The sequence below is a fragment of the Eucyclogobius newberryi genome, unplaced genomic scaffold (assembly GCF_026437365.1).
Source record: "Eucyclogobius newberryi isolate DKJ021-1_F unplaced genomic scaffold, fEucNew1.0.hap1 SCAF_1, whole genome shotgun sequence".
NCBI lineage: Eukaryota > Metazoa > Chordata > Actinopteri > Gobiiformes > Gobiidae > Eucyclogobius > Eucyclogobius newberryi.
Window position 1 is genome coordinate 4,740,474 of NW_027315723.1, and position 19,079 is coordinate 4,759,552.

At 37.8% G+C, this 19,079-nt stretch overlaps 1 protein-coding gene across 1 annotated transcript in view; it reads left to right on the forward strand.

Annotated features, from left to right (window-relative positions):
• Positions 1–5,970: 5,970 nt before the first annotated feature.
• Positions 5,971–19,079, forward strand: part of pard3ba (par-3 family cell polarity regulator beta a) — a 263,992-nt gene continuing 250,883 nt past the window's right edge. The window contains exons 1-2 of the mRNA XM_072443180.1: positions 5,971–6,227; positions 16,053–16,154. Of these exons, the coding sequence (XP_072299281.1) occupies positions 6,105–6,227; positions 16,053–16,154 (225 nt within the window). The 5' untranslated portion in view covers positions 5,971–6,104. The remainder of the gene's footprint in view (positions 6,228–16,052; positions 16,155–19,079) is intronic.

Below are 19,079 nucleotides of genomic sequence, written 5' to 3' on the forward strand. Positions count from 1 at the left end.
GTAGTAGTATTACGATTAGTCTTGTAGTTGTCTTATATTATTGTTGTATAAGTAGTAGTATTACGATTAGGCTTGTAGTTGTCTTATATTATTGTTGTATAAGTAGTAGTATTACGATTAGTCTTGTAGTTGTCTTATATTATTGTTGTATAAGTAGTAGTATTACGATTAGTCTTGTAGTTGTCTTATATTATTGTTGTATAAGTAGTAGTATTACGATTAGTCTTGTAGTTGTCTTATATTATTGTTGTATAAGTAGTAGTATTACGATTAGGCTTGTAGTTGTCTTATATTATTGTTGTATAAGTAGTAGTATTACGATTAGTCTTGTAGTTGTCTTATATTATTGTTGTATAAGTAGTAGTATTATGATTAGGCTTGTAGTTGTCTTATATTATTGTTGTATAAGTAGTAGTATTACGATTAGTCTTGTAGTTGTCTTATATTATTGTTGTATAAGTAGTAGTATTACGATTAGTCTTGTAGTTGTCTTATATTATTGTTGTATAAGTAGTAGTATTACGATTAGGCTTGTAGTTGTCTTATATTATTGTTGTATAAGTAGTAGTATTACGATTAGTCTTGTAGTTGTCTTATATTATTGTTGTATAAGTAGTAGTATTACGATTAGGCTTGTAGTTGTCTTATATTATTGTTGTATAAGTAGTAGTATTACGATTAGTCTTGTAGTTGTCTTATATTATTGTTGTATAAGTAGTAGTATTATGATTAGGCTTGTAGTTGTCTTATATTATTGTTGTATAAGTAGTAGTATTACGATTAGTCTTGTAGTTGTCTTATATTATTGTTGTATAAGTAGTAGTATTACGATTAGTCTTGTAGTTGTCTTATATTATTGTTGTATAAGTAGTAGTATTACGATTAGGCTTGTAGTTGTCTTATATTATTGTTGTATAAGTAGTAGTATTACGATTAGTCTTGTAGTTGTCTTATATTATTGTTGTATAAGTAGTAGTATTACGATTAGTCTTGTAGTTGTCTTATATTATTGTTGTATAAGTAGTAGTATTACGATTAGTCTTGTAGTTGTCTTATATTATTGTTGTATAAGTAGTAGTATTACGATTAGTCTTGTAGTTGTCTTATATTATAGTGGACACTTCTGATGAAGCGAATTCTGGAATAAAACTCACACAAAAATCCACAAAAACCGCTTCATTCATCCAACCACAACATGTGCAGTTTAACGACCTTTGACCTGCTCCATCTCAGTGAAACACTACTACAGGACACGTATAGTGCGACGCCTTCTGAAACAGGTAAGCACTCATTTCATTAACTCTGCCGGGTGAAGTACGTGTTCACGCTCAACCGCAACTTGAAAGTCTTGCTGTTAAACCCTGTAGTATTTTGCCGTGAAAATTCTCATCAGGCTAATTAAGCTTTCCGCACCATTCAAAGATGAGACGTCGACGTGGCATCTGGGGGGAAGTGAGAAATAAATGTGCGAGAGAGTGTTAGAATATGTGAACAAATCATCTTCGCTCATCGACAGATAATATGGAGGTGAGAAGAGAGAGAAGATGGCTGTGTTTCCCCAGAGAAGATAAGATAAGATATTCCTTTATTGTCCCACATGGGGAAATTTCATTGGTGCAACGCAGGTAGATACAGAGATAGATACAGAAGAACAGATCACTTATAGGAAGTCTGAAAAACACTTTCAGACTTCCTATAAAAGAGAGAAGTGCTTTTGTGTGAGATTCAAACAGTTTTCTTTCTTTCCGTGAGCCGTCCCAAAGCAGATCTTTTGTTGTTTGTTTGTGTTTTACTCAGTTACGTACATTTGGGAATAAATATCTATCATGGGACCTAAAAAAAACATAATATACTTAGTTAAAGATATAGGTACTCGACCTGCATCACTTGCAATCCCTTAAATACATTTTGGGATGAGAACCGCACTCTGCTTTGTGTCTCTGTGTTTGTTTATTTTACACAATTTACTTACTTTATTACTATTTATTTTACTATTTATTACAATTAATGGCAATCTGGTAAATTGTATGTCCCTCCTCATTCCTCAATCCTCTACAATTCAATAAAAATGATATACACACAAAACACAAGAAATGACAGTGAAAATGTGTCATGAGCCACTAGATAATTTATATCGAAATCAAGTTAATCAACAGTTTACTTTCTTAATAATATATATATATATATATTTTAAGTCTGGTACAAATACACCAGGCCATAACAAAACAAATAAGCATATAATGTACTCCAATGGGTTATAATCACAATTTACATTTACAATCATTTACATCAGAATTTCAAATTAAATTAATAATAACAATAATCCCATTTGTTCATATATATATATATATATATATATATATATATATATGATATATATATATATGAACAAACATAATATATATATGAATTGGGAAAATAATTCAGGCATAAAGAGGTTTTCCTTTAACAAGCAAACGTTCAATCCACACAAAAACCCTTGAATTGTTATCCTTTTGTCATTAAACAAAAGTTAAAATGTGCCACTTCTACCTCCAATAATCCTGTCCTCGCGCTGCCCTCGCTGCGTCTCCTGTTATCGACTCCTGAGGCCACACATGGAGCTTAAACACTGGGTTAGCGGCCTGGTGCTGTGAGCTGTGTCAATTCTGCTCTTTAGAAAAAGGACAGGAGCCGAATCAACAGCTACCAATCGATTCTGGACTGGCCAAGTCTGAAAATTACACTCGAACAAAACAACAAAAAGCATCAAGGGGCTGTTATTGGCCATGCTTGATTTTTTTTTGTGTAGATTGGGAAGAAAAGGCATTTTTGGGGGTGAAAGCGGTTGCGGAGTTATCAAAGTGAAGGAAATAACATCAGAAAAGGACAATAGACTGTGTCAGGAATGTATGTTGTATAGGTCACGTTTAAAGTTGCACCAAGTAACTCTCCTGGTCAACGGCCGGTCTTCATGGATGTGGAACGTCACCTCGAATGATCCAAGGTTGATGCATTCACACCGCTCCTGGGTATGATTCCAGTTTACTCCAGTTACTAGACTTAACTCGGTCCTGTTCTAGTCCTTGATGCTACCAGGTTGCAAGTTACACGTCAGATCTGTGGGAAGGTAAGTGTGCTCAAAGTAACGGTGCATGTTTTTAAAGGTTTTTGAGCAATGAAAAAATCTGTGATTGAATAAATACAAGATGTTTAATGCCATACTGTGGAAACATCGCAACAACAGTGTCTATTATAACATTAAAGATATTTGGATTAGTGTATATTATAACAAGAGATTAGGCTGCAAAGTTAATCGATTAATTGTTAACTAATTTAGCAATCGAATAATTATAAGCTGGTCCATACACAGGTTTCAAAACATGCCAAGAGTTAAAAAAATATGTTTTATGACTCAAGTTGAGCCACAATTGCCTGAAAATGATTCGGGAAAATGTGTGAATTTAATGAATTTGATGAAAACACTCTTTTATCCATAAATGTGCTCCACCAGGATTATCAAACGGCTTCATATCAAAGATTAATCTTGGTCAAAGTCAGTAAAAAGGTGTGTGACGTTTGCGTTCTGAACAACTAATCAATTAATCAAAATAATAATCGCTATACTAATCGATCTGCAAAGTGATCGTAAATTGCAGCCCTAAAAGAGATGTTATTTCAAGCTTTGAAAGTCAAATATCAATAAATCCAATGGTTTTGCACTAACAGACCCTTCTAGCCGTGACCTCTTTATATTAGATTAATTGGACAACAAAAATCTGGCGTTTGGTTCACACTGGAAGGGTCCATTACGCACTGCTCATTTTGACTAAACTTACAGGCAATTAATGTTGAGTTAAATGTTGCTATATATTGTAGTGTCCAATACGTCATCACTAATGTGTTTGGTGTGATTCTTGTCCCGACCTCACCTACTGTCAAAAGATGCTATATTTTGTTTCACGCTTTCTTTCGTTCTCACCAATATTTGTACACCGCTTTTTGTGGTAAATTGTCATAAACCTTTGCTGAGACATTTACTTCACTTGAAAGCAGCACACCTACACGGCACAGGGGAGGTTTTGGAGACAGTAAAATCAATGATGTGCTAGCTAACGCGGGAGGGACGTGTTGTCAAACCAGCTTCAAAATAAAGGCTCATTCTTCCATAGCGTCTTGTCATTTATCTTTCAAACCTTTTTGTTTTACGGGCTGTTGACATATTGAGGCCTCCACAATCCTGTTTGATGGCAACAAAATGCTCCAGGTTCTAGTTAGATTCTTTCAATCGTTGGTACGAGAAGAAAGCTGACGATGTAGAGGAAGAGATAAAGAAATGAAACAAGGCAGCACAAATAATAATGGAAGTCGTATATTACACCTCGTAGCAGGGAGTTGCCCTGTTGGATTCCCACAGTGACTGTTGCCATGCGCCACAAAAATCTGATCATTATTTTCGAGTTATCAGATAAACAGTGGCATCTGTTTTCCTCCTGATTGTTCAAACATGAATGTGAATGTGTTACAGAGGGAAATACAGCCAAAATACAGCAAAAAAACTATGATTGTACGCAGAATGTAAAAGATTAAAAGTAAAATATCAACACATTGGCCGGCAACAACCATTCTTATTCTAAAAATCCATTAATTAACAAATTAACAATTACTGTCACACTCACAAGCAATTAAGGCCATATTCATGTGCATATAACTGATGTAAATAAGAGTGTTTACTTACCATTAGTATTAGTATTATTTAGTCTTATGCTAGCTATTTTTTTACTTTACTTTATTATTATTATTATTTATTTATTTTAAATTGAATTGAATTTAACTTAATTGTCATCTCTATATTTTCATTTGATGTATTTATTTTTCCTCCATTCCCTATTAAGATATGAGAGGAGTTTTGTTAATAAGAGTTTTCTGTTTTGTTTACAAGAGTTTTTTGAGTTCTTCTATTAAGAGTGTTTTGTTTTTTTAAACTTCCTATAAGTTATCTGTCCTCTCCCCCACTCAAAGTGCCCATTAGTCACAAGGAAATGCTAACTGTTGGAGAAACTGTGGCAGCCAGGAGGCAAACCACTTCCACATGTTTTGGGACTGTCCTGTCACTCACAACAATGCCCTTTGTACTGTTTTTGCCATCCCACTCAAACTTAGAGGGCCTCAAAAGTCTGGCAATGGACACAGTAAATGGAAACCTTTATAACATATTGCTGGAAAAAAGCCATTACAGAGAAACGGCTGACACAAACTTCACCAACGAATAAAGTTGTAATGGATCACAACTTAATGGAAAAAAATACATTCGGACTCTGGACCATATTACGTTAAATGAAATATGCCATGATTTTGTTTCATTGCTGTTTAGTTTATGTTTATTTGTATTTTATTTCTCCCACTCTGGTCTAATTCTGTCTTGTTTAATATTTGAAAAATAAAATAAAAATGTAAAGAAATGTCTTAACTAATAATTAACAAACCTAATTCCTAACCCCAACCCTATCCTTAATTAAGTAGTTACTAATCCTGAATCATGCATAATAAACTATATGTTCAATATGAATTAAGTCTTTGTCCATGCTTTGTTAAGACAATTTAAGGTGAAGTTATTATAAAGTGGAACCAAAAAAAAGATTAATATAAATCCGCATTACATTTGTTATCAGTAAAAGCTTATTTTTATTGTATTTCATTCCTTTTCAAGACACGTCGTATTTATGACATTAACAATCTAAATATTACATACAAATAAATAAAAAAAAAGTAAAATAAAAAAAAGATTGACGCGGCGGAGTTCTTCCTGGTTCCTCTCGCGCTCTGTTTTGATTGGGCGGGCTGACACGCCACACGCCCACACGCCACATACCATAAACTCGCTCTTTCCTCTGTTAAATAACGTCGTTTTTACCGCCTGTTCACGTCGTTTCAAACTATTTTCTTTACGATCGACATGTTTTGACTAGATTTGACGCGGAACACTTTTGGTTTGTGTGGATTTGGTCGTGATTTCGACACCTGTTGTTGCGACGCACAGGTGCTACAGCGAGTCGCGAGGGACAAACCACCGAAACTACGCGGATATACAACATTTTGAAGGTTTTATTTGGGCTTTTTGGGCCATGAAAGTGACGGTGACCTTCGGGAATACTGCCGTGGTCGTCCCCTGTAAAGCCGGGTGGACTGTCAAGGATTTAGTGGACCAAGCCACACGGAGGTATCGGAGGATTTTGGACCAACAACAGGTGAAATGGAGACGCCTCTTTAGTGCTAGCTTAGCAGCCTAAACAGTAAATCACGTGGTAATTGTACAAAAACAAGGCTAAATACTGAATAAAATAGCCCTAAACAAAGATATAAATCCATGTTGTCTATGCTAAAGTTGACAAGTTGGTTAGCATTTCTACATGACATAAATATACCATTTTAGTTGCAATTATTTTGAGCTTTACAAAATTATAATTGATGATAAATTATATACTTTAGAAAAAACACTACAGTGGTGTCATTTCTACCATTTTGTGTTCAGTAAAACTTAAAAATCAGGATTTGCTTTCAAGTGTTTTTTTATTACGCCAATTTACATATGCAAATAATGTTAAACAACATTGCTACGTGACAATAGTAAAATATAAATGGGTAAATGGTATAATTTCACCTAGATCTATGGTTAAATTTAATTGGAAACTTTTATATAGCTGCTAATCCTATAAAAATCTTAAAACCAGTTTAGAAAAAAATAATGTATTTTTATTTGAAATATAACCTATTAAATTGTCTAAACAGTTACAAACATATCTAGTCTATAGTTAACATTAATTGTTGGATCCTAATAATAGAGACACATTGTGAATGACAGTAATCAGTAGTAGTACAAATGTATTATCAATAGAAATCACCTTATTTCTAAGCCTGATTTATTAAAGTTTTAATCAACATTTTCAGTAAGATCAAGTTTGCCACATTCTAAATAAGATATTATATAAGGGTCATTAAAAAAGAAAAAGGAAAAATACGGGCACTACTAGAATAGTAGATTACTAGATTAAAATTCGAAGAATAAAGTAAGAATTTAATGAAAATAAAGTAAGAATTTAACGAGAATAACGTCATAATTTAACAAGAATAACGTCATCATTTAATGAGAATAACGTCATCATTTAACGAGAATAAAGTTGTAGTTAAAAAAAAACTACAAGTAAACATTTAAACGTTTAGGGGCCGGCGTCAATGTTCCGATTCAAAGTGACGCAAGCAATTCACTTCAAGTACAGGGTCTGGACTTTGACTCATAACATTTAGATTTAAATGTCAAATACTTGTTTAATGATGTTGATGTAAAATGAGTTTATTCTCATAGTGCCCGCATATCTTTTTATTTGGAATGGCCCTTGTACTCCGTCGTAGGTTTCTAATAGGTCAACAAAATGAAACAAGAAATTTAAACCTGTCTCTCTACATTTTCAGACGTATTATGTCCCAATTATGTGCAACAATGGCTTTTTTTTTTTGTACAATAAAGTCTCAAAAACGGTAACAATCAAATCTTAACAAGATGAAAAAGTTGTTTCAAAGTACCACATAATTAAATGTAAAGTTAAAACTTAATCAAATAAGAAGTTTAACATGCCAAAGTGTCTCCTTTTGAGTGATTATGGCCTTCATAGCTTCAATTCAATGCATTTTTGTAATGTCCAAAATCACAACAGCAGTGGTGATTTTGGGCATTACAAACAGCAGCCTCGAGGGGTGACAATGAAAAACAGATTAAACAATGTAGAAAAAGCTTCAGTTGTAGTCATCTGGACTCAGTTTAGAAAAAATAGATGTTTCGACTCTCATCCAAGATTCATCGTCAATAAGCGAATTTAGGATTTAGAATCTTGGATGAGAGTCGAAGCGTCTATTTTTTCTAAACTGAGTCCAGATGACTACAACTGAAGCTTTTTCTACAATGGAACACGCCTGGACGAATGAGGGATTACACCGACAGATTAAACAATGTTCATAGGGACTTGGCAACGTCCCTGCATCCTGTGTCCTTAGACAAATGTCCCAAGCTCCCCTGTCCTCAGACCCTCCTTCTCGGCCAGGAAAAACTACCAAATCTACCAAAATACCAAAGTTAGAAACCTGGAGAAGTTCCACAGTGAAGGAGAGATCCGACTCCCTCAGACAGAGAGATAGAGAGTGGAACTGGACCCACTCAGGAGGAGAACCAGTTCTTCGAGGCAGATGAAGAACTGTTCATATGTAGTAGAGAACACAGGTCAGCGATGTGCCTGTCCCACTCCCGGCGGGGAAGAAGTAAAGGCAGTGAACAGATTGCAACTGAAATTAAATATTGATTGATAGTAAAAGTAGTCGGAAGCAGAGGATGATGCTCAAGCTGCCATACTTCCCCCAGCATAGATGCTCGGGTTGCTAGGGCAGCGTAGCTGGGAAACTGTAGGTTTATATTTCTGTTCCTAACTGGCCTGACCATAAACTGTTTCAAAGAGGAACATTTTAAGTCTGGTCTTAAATAAAGAGACTGTGTCGGCCTCTTTAACATGGACAGGAGCTGATTCCATTAGACAGGAGCTTGAGAGCTAAACGCTCTACCTCCTACTGTGCTTTTAGAGACTCTTGGGACCACCAGAAAGCCAGCATTTTGAGAGCGAAGAGCTCTGTTTGGATGATATTGTACTATAGCATCTTTGAGGTAGGATGGGACCATGTCATTTATGGCTTTGTAGGTCAGGAGGAGGATTTTAAATTTGATTCCAAATTGACAGTCAGTGACTGTCAGTGAAGAGACTCCAGCACCGGCGCAAGGTGCTCTCTTCTTTTAGTTCCTGTTAATAATCTTGCTGCTACATTTTGAACCAGTTGAAAGCAGTCTCTATCAATTTTATATTTGTTTTGCTAGTCTAGATCATGCTAGTCATTTAGGAAGTTGTTAAACTCCTTTGTGTTTATCCTTATTGCAATGTTTGCTTATTTACCTCTCTCGCTCTCCTTCTCCACCACATTAATCATTTTGTCGCATTGACCTTTTAATAATCAACCTCCTCTTCTCTGTCTGCTCCTGTTTGCTCGCTGTCCTGTGGTGATAGGTGCCACTGCTCTCCCCCGGCGGACGTTCTGGATCGTGGCTGTCTGTCCCGTACAATAGCGTTGTAGTCCAATCCGCTGGTATCTCTGCGGGCAGGTGTGGGGCTTAGCCACTTGATGTTGGCGCGTCTTTTTGGACGTTTAGAGCGGACAGCATTCATTGTCCCGTTGAGTGATGGGGGGGATTGGAGTCGGTGACAGGAGAGGGGCTTATTGGGAGAAAACGCCCGCCTACGAGTGCACATCGGTGGGCAGAAAGAGCAGGAGGAGAGCAAGAGGGGAGCGAGGAGAAGAGGGGTTCAGACTGATGGTTGTATGAAGACTGTTGTACACAAAGGGAGTGATTAGTTGCAACATTAGGGCAGAGCAATTTGAGATAATATTAGATGTGTGATTCATATTTTAAAATCTGTATTATATTTAGCGTGCACATTTGTCCAGGAAAATTTACATTTGAGAGAAGTTTGAAATCTTAACTGTTAAACTACAAGAATCCCATGCACATTTGTAGTTAAGTAGTTAAGTCAATTCATTAATGGGTCGAGACTTACTCTGAGTCGACCACTTTTTTTATTATTTCATTTATTATTTCATTATAAGCTGGACAAAGTCATCAAGAAGTCCAGCTCCATCCTGGGCTGTGCTCTGGACTCGGTGCAGGAGGTGGGGGACAGGAGGGTCCTGGCTAAACTCACATCCATGCTGGACCATGAGTCTCACCCCCTGCAGGACACTCTGTCCCCTGCAGGACACTCTGTCCGCTCTGGAGAGCAGCTTCAGTGAGAGACTGATCCACCCTCGCTGTGTGAAGGAAAGGTTTCGCAGGTCTTTCCTTCCTGCTGCTGTCAGACTCTACAACAAACACTGCTAGCCCTGAACATGTGCAATACTGATGTAACCATGTGCAATACCATCATATTCATGTGCAATACTGAATCAACCATGTGCAATACCTGTAAATAAGAGTGTTCTATTTTGTTTTTTATACGGTTTACTTGCCTGCTAATAGTATTACCTAGTCTTGTGCTAGTTATTTTATTCTATTATAATTATTTTATTATTATTATCTGTTTTTTATCTTTATTTTGTATTTTTATTATCTATTTTATTTTATTTCCCCCCCTCCATTCCCTATTAAGATAGAGGAGTTTTGTTAATAAGATTTTTTTGTTTTGTTCATAAGAGTTCTATTAAGAGTGTGTTTTGAAACTTATAATCTGTCCTTTCCTCCTGTTCTACTGCGTTGTAACAATGAAATTTCCCCTTGTGTGGATATTAAAGGTTTATCTTATCTTATCTTATCTTATCTTATTAAGATCATAAGGAACAGAAAGGAGAAGGCATGGAGTGAGTTAACTGGAGTTTGGGGAATGGCTGCATACTTTCATCTGTCTTTTCACTTTTGTATATTTGTACTCGTGTGTACATACTTTTTGCCCTCTTATGTACATACTATTTGCCCGCAATCCCAATCATTTCTAAGAGCTATTGTCAACGACTTGCCACACTTCTTTTTTTATTTGATTAATTGATGCGACAGGGTCAACTACAGCCGTTTGTAGAGCTCTAAACTACAACTACAATAAGCCCCCAGTGGAGACATGATATTTTGTTTGCAGAGGAAATGGTATTACTTCAAGTAGGTACATTTTAATTAGGGCTCTAGAGTGCTCGACTGAAATATGAAATACTAATTTCTATAAAATACAGCATATTTTGTTCTTTGCAGAGGACATTCTATTAAATTAAACACAGCCTTTGCAATTGAATAAATGTATCAACACAAATTGTGATTTTTGATAATTTTTAATCAAATGTGCAACCATTCAGACTGTGATTTAAAGTTTATTGCAATTAGCCGTGCAGCCCAAGTGAAGTGAAGTGAAGTGAAGTGAAGTGTCTTACCCCAGCACAGGACAATGATGTGGACTGCCAGAGGAAGTTTGGAAGGCCTTAAAATTGAGGTTTGATTCTTTGCTGTTAAAGATGCGTCTTAATCAGAGCCGGCCCTGTGCATTACTGCAACAGTATAACTACAGTCATCTGTAAGCCTGTCACTGTCCTTGTGGCCGATGCACACTAATGTGCTGAGTTAGCGTCTAGTGGCGCCAACTAATTAGAACGCTCAATGAAAGGAAATCACTACTTGAGCATTTTAATCAGAGGAATGGCATTGTGGGAAATGAGCTGGCAGTACGGGGCAGTGGACAGAGAGTGGAGTGTGGCTGCAGTGGCTATATTTAGACCTGTGAGAGGGACAAATAACAAAAAAAGATGAAATGTGCACAGTTTGAACCAGAGCAATAATTATACTTGGGTGTGATGGACTAATAGGACTAAGTGCGAATTGTATAAATACACTTGACCGTAATTGAAACGTTTTAAACGCTTATTTAAGTAGAATAGAGCTTTACGATTAATCAAATTTTAATTGAGATCCACATTTGCATGGATTGGCCTGAGCGTTTTTAACTGAGAGGTCTGCAGACAATCATGTGGAATTAAACTTTGGAGGAAGAAAATGTATGATTTTTCTGTTTTGTTTTTTGTTTAAAGTTTTAAAACTTGGTCATAATTAAGTACATTTAATTCATTCAAACTTTAAATGAGTAGCTATAAAAAGTAAAAACAGGGTTTAAAGTCATTACTTTTTTGGCTCAATGATTTGGCAGAAGAAGTGCACACTAAAGCAAAGGTTTTAGGCCTCTTGCCATCTCCCATCTCTGTCTGAAAGATATCAAAGTGAACTTTTTATTTTGAATGGTTGCAATTAGCAAATTACAAATGCTGCAATTCTTTTGGTGCTAAAGCTTTTACTTTAGTTTAGACTTTGACAAACATGTTCTCAAATTCATAGGATTTTTGGTTTAGCAGTTCAGAGTCCAGTCTTGTCAATGCTCTTGAATTGGTGTAAACTGAATTTTATCTTTGAATTTAGTCTTTGCTCATGTCTTCTTACTAAAAGACAATAATAAAACTTATGTCATCACTACATGTTGGTTGTTCGTAGTTTGCCCTGATTATGAACTAGGATCGTCAGCAGTTTACCGAGTAAGACCAGTTTTTCCAGCCAAACCTCAAGCCCTTTATTTTCTGTGAGAGTGGCTAAACAAACAGACTAATGCACTTCAACACTGGCTTTTGTCTAATAAGACGTATAAAAGTGTTGCAAAACTGAAACTGATTTTTTTTGTTTCTCTGAAAAAAGAAGTAAAGATTATTGGAGGAATAACATAGTCCTAATAGTCCTAAATTAGGACTTAACTCAGACTTAACTAGGCCTAAACTAGGGCTGAACTAGTGCTAAACTATGTACAAACTAGATCCGAACTAGATTAGATTAGATAATACTTTATTGTCAGATCCAGAATCTGAAATTGATCTTGCACAAACACAATTACATTACACATTACAGACAACCAGAACATGTAGGACATCTAGCAAAAAACTGTCTACTCCCATCTATGATGTTTGTGTATTTTGTAGATGGTTTAGTTTTAGGATGGACTGTATGAAGGATTGTTTGAGTCTGACCATATTAAAGTGTGTCACACTGTCCCGACGTCCGGATGGTAACGGCACATATTCATTATGGAGAACATGGCTGGGGGGAGAAATTATGTTTTTGGCCAATCAAATAGTGTTTATATACTAATACTATCTAACAGTCCATCCAAGGGTTAGCCCACAATCTTTAAGCATATTTGAATCAGGCGTCGCAGTCCAGACTTTGCAGTGACTGAGAGAAAGCTATTGCAGCACGCTGAGGATGATGGAGGTTAAGAACGGCAGGAGCACCTGTTGTGTGGCCCAGAATGACCTGAGGCGTTTGATTTTTACAGATGAAGTCAATGTGATGTTTTCATGATAATTGTACATATAATTGTATAATTTTAATGTGGGTACGGAAAGTATTCAGACCCCTTTACATTTTTCACCGTATGTTTCATTGCAGCCATTTGCTCAAATATTTTTTTTTAAAATTTGTATTTCCAATAATGTACACTCAGCACCCCATCTTGACAGAAAAAAACACAAATGTAGACATTTTTGACAATGTATTCAAAAAGAAAAGAAGTATTCATATTTGCTGTTATTTCTGCTGCTCCTCTTGAGATGGTTCTACTCCTTCACAGCTGTGCTTCATGGAACTGATTGGACTTGATTAGGAAAGGCTCACACCTGTGTGTATATAAGACCTACAGCTCACAGTGTCAGAGCAAATGAGAATCAGGAGGTCAAGGAGCTGCCCAAGGAGCGGCCCAAGGAGCGGCCCAAGGAGCTCAGAGACAGAAATGTGGCAAGGCACAGATCTGGCCAAGGTTACACAAGAATTTCTGCAGCACTCAAGGTTAAGAGCACAGTGGCCTCCATAATCCTTAAATGGAAGAAGTTTAGGACGACCAGATCTCTGCCTAGACCTGGCTGTCCAGCCAAACTGAGGAATCGTGGGAGAAGAGCCTTGGTGAGAGGTAAAGAAGAACCCAAAGATCAAAGAGCTCCAGAGGTGCAGCAGGGAGATGGGAGAAAGTTCCATAAAGTCAACTATCACTGCCTCCACCAGTCGGGGCTTTATGGCAGAATAGTCCGACTGAAGCCTCTCCTCAGTGCAAGACATATGGAAGCCTGCACAGAGTTTGCCAAAAAACACATGAACGACTCCCAGATATGAGAAATAAGAATCTCTGGTCTGTTGAGAAACTGTTTTGTGTTAATTCTAAGCAGTATGTGTGAAGAAAACCTGGCACTGCTCAGCACCTCCCCAACAGTGAAACCTGGTGGTGGCAGAATCATGCTATGGAGTGTTTTTCAGCTGCAGGGACAGGACGACTGGGTGCAGTTGAAAGAAAGATGAATGCGGCAAATACAGAGATGTCCTGGAAGAAAACCTCTTCCAGAGGGTTCAGAACCTCTGACTGTCTTGTTGGAAGGCGAACCTTTGGCCCAATGACCCTGAGCACACAGCTAAAACAACAGGAGTGGCTGCGGAACAACTCTGACCATTCTTGACTGGCCCAGCTGGCCCAGCCAAATCCCTGACCGAAACCCAATTGAGCATCTCTGGAGAGACCTGAAAATGGCTGTCCACCAACATTCACCATCCAACCGGAAACCTGGAACTGGAGAAGATCTGCAAAAAATGGCAGAGTATCCCCAAATCCAGGTGTGAAAAAGCTGCATAATTCCCAAGAAGACTCATGACTCTACTAGCTCAAAAGGGTCTTCTACTCAAAAGGTCTGAATACCTATGACTAGAGCTGCCACGATTATTCGAGTTAATCGAGTAATTCGATTACAAAAAAGGTTTTTATTTTTTTATTGCCTTGATGATTCATTTAATTTACTTATTTAATTTAAAAACACGTGAATCTGTGGCGCGTGGAGCGCACGGAACGACTTGTGGAGCTTTTATTTCCCACGGAGCTTCTTCCTGGAGCAGCTGAAGCGCAACAGAGAGAGCGGCGTGTTTTAAACTCACGAGTGTGAACGGGAAGAGTTTTGTAGTGTAAATTTGCCCCCTCGTCCTCCACACTCGCGGACCCCCGCTCCACACTCACGGTCCCCCGTGCTCCAAACCTTGCTTCCCAGTCAGACTCCTATGTTTAAATCACGCCGCTCTCTCCTCTGCTGCAGATAACAGCAAATACATCCATGGAAACAGCAGGAGCACCGCGACCATGTTATAATAATCTGATGTGATACAGAAAGTCTGCGATGACACGGAGCCAAAGTGACCAGCGCACGGAGCCAACGCCGCAAAGGGACAAAATGCAAAATGTAGTCACCGCTCATAACCAGCATCACTGGTCCCACACACAATGTTTTACAAACAAGTGTCTTATTTTAAGTTCTGTGACAGAAACTATTAATTCATAGCTACTGTAACTGTTTAAAGAATATATATAAAGGACTACATAACTTGTCACCACACAGTTTGTATTTACAACAGAACACTTTGGACTGAAGTGAAATGTTGCTGTTTTGGGGACAAACTTTTGTGAAATTAAGAATAAAATGTGTTTTGTTTTTTTAAGCAGAAACTCCTTTTTTGTTTATTAGTATAATCTATAATGTTTATTTAAAAAATAATTTTATATGTTTTAAAATAGTTTACGAAAAAATGTATCGATTACTTGATTGATCGAAGAAAAAATCGATAGATTACCCGATTACTAAAATAATCGATAGCTGCAGCCCTACTTATGACCATGGAATATTTCAGTTTTTCCTTTTGAAATAAATTAGCAAAAATGTCTACATTTGTGTGTTTTTTTCTATCAAATGGGGTGCTGAGTGTACATTAATGAGAAATAAAAACTTTTTTCATTTTTACAAATGGCTGCAATGAAACCAAGAGGAAAATTGAAAGGCATCTGAATACTTTCCTTTACCCACTGTATGTCAATATTATTAATATAATAATTAATTAATATTCACCGATTTGAGAACTGAAGCGACTGTTAGTCCCTTTTTAAAAAATGCGCATGCACACACTCACCCCCCACCCTCCGAGAGGCCGCCTGCCATCAAACATCGCATCTCTTGTCTTCGCAGATTTCCTTCTCTTCTGAGCTCGAACACAGTCTTTCTATGTTGTAATTTTTGTACTTTACACTGAAGGAACTCACTAAACACACACCGGCATATCAACCACACATGCACAGCCAGGGAAACGTGCTGCTATGCTGGGAACGAGGCAGAACAATCCTGCAGGTGTGCAGTAGGACGCCGGGAATGATTGACATGTGGGATAACTACTCGGCTGTCCACGCCACGAGGAAATGAGACCAACAAATCTAAACTAGGTCTAAATTAGGTCTAACCTAGGTCTAAACTAAACTAGGACTAAATAATGACTAAACCGGGAAAAGAAAATTGTGCAACACTAGCTTACAAATGTAGCCTGACAAACCAAGCCGGACGGACTTGATGACTACACATACTTGTTGAACAAATTCTCTTCTGTTTTTTAGCAGGGGGACAGTGTGGTTCACACACACCATCTTGAATATAGTGATGGGGGCATTTTGGACATGGACGACCCTCTGGCTGATCTGGTGGAGGATCGAGAGAAGGTAAGAAAATGTACCTTTTTTTTTGCTGGCGATATGTTGCGTTAAATATTAAATGTCATCAACCTACGATGTCTTGTTGTCTTGAAGGGACTGTATCCGATTTGTAATAAAGTCACATTTATCTTTCCCCAGTACGGATATATTGTGAAAGCAGCTCTTAGGATCAAAATGAGAGCCGCTGTGTGCTGTTTGCATCTAACTATAAGTGTTTGTAGTGGCTGTAAACCAGGAAGTAACGCTGATGCGCCGGTAGCATGCTATTTTTTAGCATTAACTTTTGTTGGTACAATATCTACTTGACCCGCAAAATCTATTCAGGCTTGACTCCTGGTGGACTCCTGGACGCGAGTACTAGTGGAGCAGTGTGGTTTTTACTCCACAATATGGCATTAAACATATATTGTACTAATTAAATTGCTAAGATTGCTATGATAAAAAATAAATTGAAAAACATCCCAGATCTGACCTGTAACGTGGTGGTGTTGTCTGTTTTTCTCATGAATGCCATACTGTGGAACATTCTAGGCAAAGCATTAAAAGGTTTATTTTGAAGTGACGCTACAGATTTGGTCTAGATAATTCTTCCTCCTCTGCGTTTGTGAACTTGAAACCAATAAACTCTCCTCACTTTTGCCGGCTTTATTGACTTATCCTGATTTTCCTGTTGTTTTTTCTTGTCTTTGCTGCGACAGCTCTTGACACCTGAAGGACAGCATTCCTTCCCAATGGATTAACAAAATAAGCCACATTTTTCACTGCCATTTTGTTTTTTTCCCCGAGCGGTTTGAGAGAGCGTAAATTGCACCATTGCACTTGTCATTCTTCGTTACATGTCGAGGATGGAAAAGTGGAAAAGGAATTGGTTTTGTGTTAGTTTTTTTTTGTTTTAAGGCTGCAAGACAAGACATTCAATAAACAAAGTGAGAGTGATGCCAAAAAGATTTAGCTTGTCAGATGATATACGGAACTCAAACTGTTGTAGTGCAATAAGATGCGAAAATGTTTGTCTTTTATGTGCAAACTTTAAGGTGTGATGCTGCCTCTAAGCAAGGTTTTTGAACAAAATTGTGACATTTAAACCCTTGGAAATGGCTATACTAATAAAAGAATGCCCTGTATTTCCGAATATGTTAAGGTCTAAACTACAGCGTTGGCAGCTATTACACATAAGATCCAATTTTACCATTTCAAAATTAAATTAAAATTGTAGCCCTAGTTTATATGACGAGTTTGTACTTTCATTTGTTTCTTTTTCTATGGAGCTTACTTATTATCTCTCCAACAATCATTAATCAGCACTTTGGTGATGAAAATGATGTACTACTAAGACTTAGTCAGCAAGTGCAAATGGTTACAGAATAACTGACAGTATGTTGATGATTTTTAGACTGATGTGTGGCATCATTTGGTAAAAATATTGTGAAAAATGGGACATTGCTGAATAATGGATGCAGATGGAGAGGAAAATGGATGCTTTTTTATTTGAGAGAAGAGGGTCTCATCTTTTGGGAAACTGCGTCAAAATCATAAGATCTGTAAGAAATCCATGAATTTCCATTTTCTATTTGATGTTTTGTTTTTGTGGGTCTTCCCTTATGAACCTGATGCTAAACTTGTACCATACTGTTGCTGTTGGGGATTAGCATAGCATTCATTATAATCTATTTCAATATCAAGATGAAGATTTTGAGACATGCAAAAATAAACAGAGTTGGATTGAAGGTGGTTATGATTTTAAAAAGAAGACATTTGCATTTTGCATATTAAACAAATTACATTAAAAACACCCGCGACCCGAAAGGGAACAAGCGGTAGAAAATGAATGAATGAATGAATACATTAAAACAACATGGTCCGCTGTTGCGCCGCAGGACTAATTACACTCATTTCTATGTGAAGATAAGTCCGATTGTAATAAAACACACAGCGTTTCGAAGCGTAAAATATAGAGAACAGAACGTGCTTCTACTGTGCCCTGACGTCTTCTTCTACAGTGTGTCAAACGCTTGTGCTTCCTGCTAGAGTGCCCCCGGTGGCTGTTAGCCAGTAATGTCTATAAATTAGATGCACCGTTGTATTGGCTGCAGGGTTCAAAGCGTGGGAAAAAAGTACGGTAAACATAATTAGGCCCGAGCCCCAGCAGGGCGGAGGGCCTATTGCTCCTGCCTTCGGCAGCGTTGCAACTGTTCGACCAAACATGCGGGCTGCGCCCGCATGTTTGGTCGAACAGTACCCCGTCGCCCCTGGCAAGTACAGTGAACTAGCCCATGCCGACAACAATTAGTGAATGGGCGTAGCCCATTCACTAATTGTTGACAACAGCAGCGCGAAGCGCTGCATTCCTCCAAAAACCCTCCTGACATCGTCCCGTACGCGAGAATCCATGCCGCAGGCATGGGCCATGCTTGTATCTGCTCAAATCAATGGAAGTCTATGGGGAGTGGGCGGGGCATCCCGACGGAATAGGGAGTGACGAGCGCGTAAGCGCTCGTAATGATGATTCCTGAACATGCTCAAAAACTCACCAAACTTTGCCCAAAATTCAGAATCGGCGAAAAATTTTATTTTTTCTGGGCCATTTTTTTTTTTTTTTTTTTAAATGGCGCGACAGCGCCACCGACAAAAGTCAAAATACATTGCGCCTATGGGAGACGCCCCGAGGTCAACTTTGGCGTAAAGCTACGAAATTCGGGACACGCATTCCTCTCGTGAGGACAAACAAAAAAAAATCATTGTGGCCACGCCCCCAGACTTACCCTATGGCCGCCATCTTCCTTTGAAAATGAAAACACGCTGTGTTAGCCATTTTGTTCACGTCAAACTTTGACGAACTCCTCCTAGGGCGTTTTGCCCACCGACTTCAAAATCGGCGTACGTCCTCTGGACAAGTGGGGCATCTAAAGTTATCCAATTTTTTGAGATACC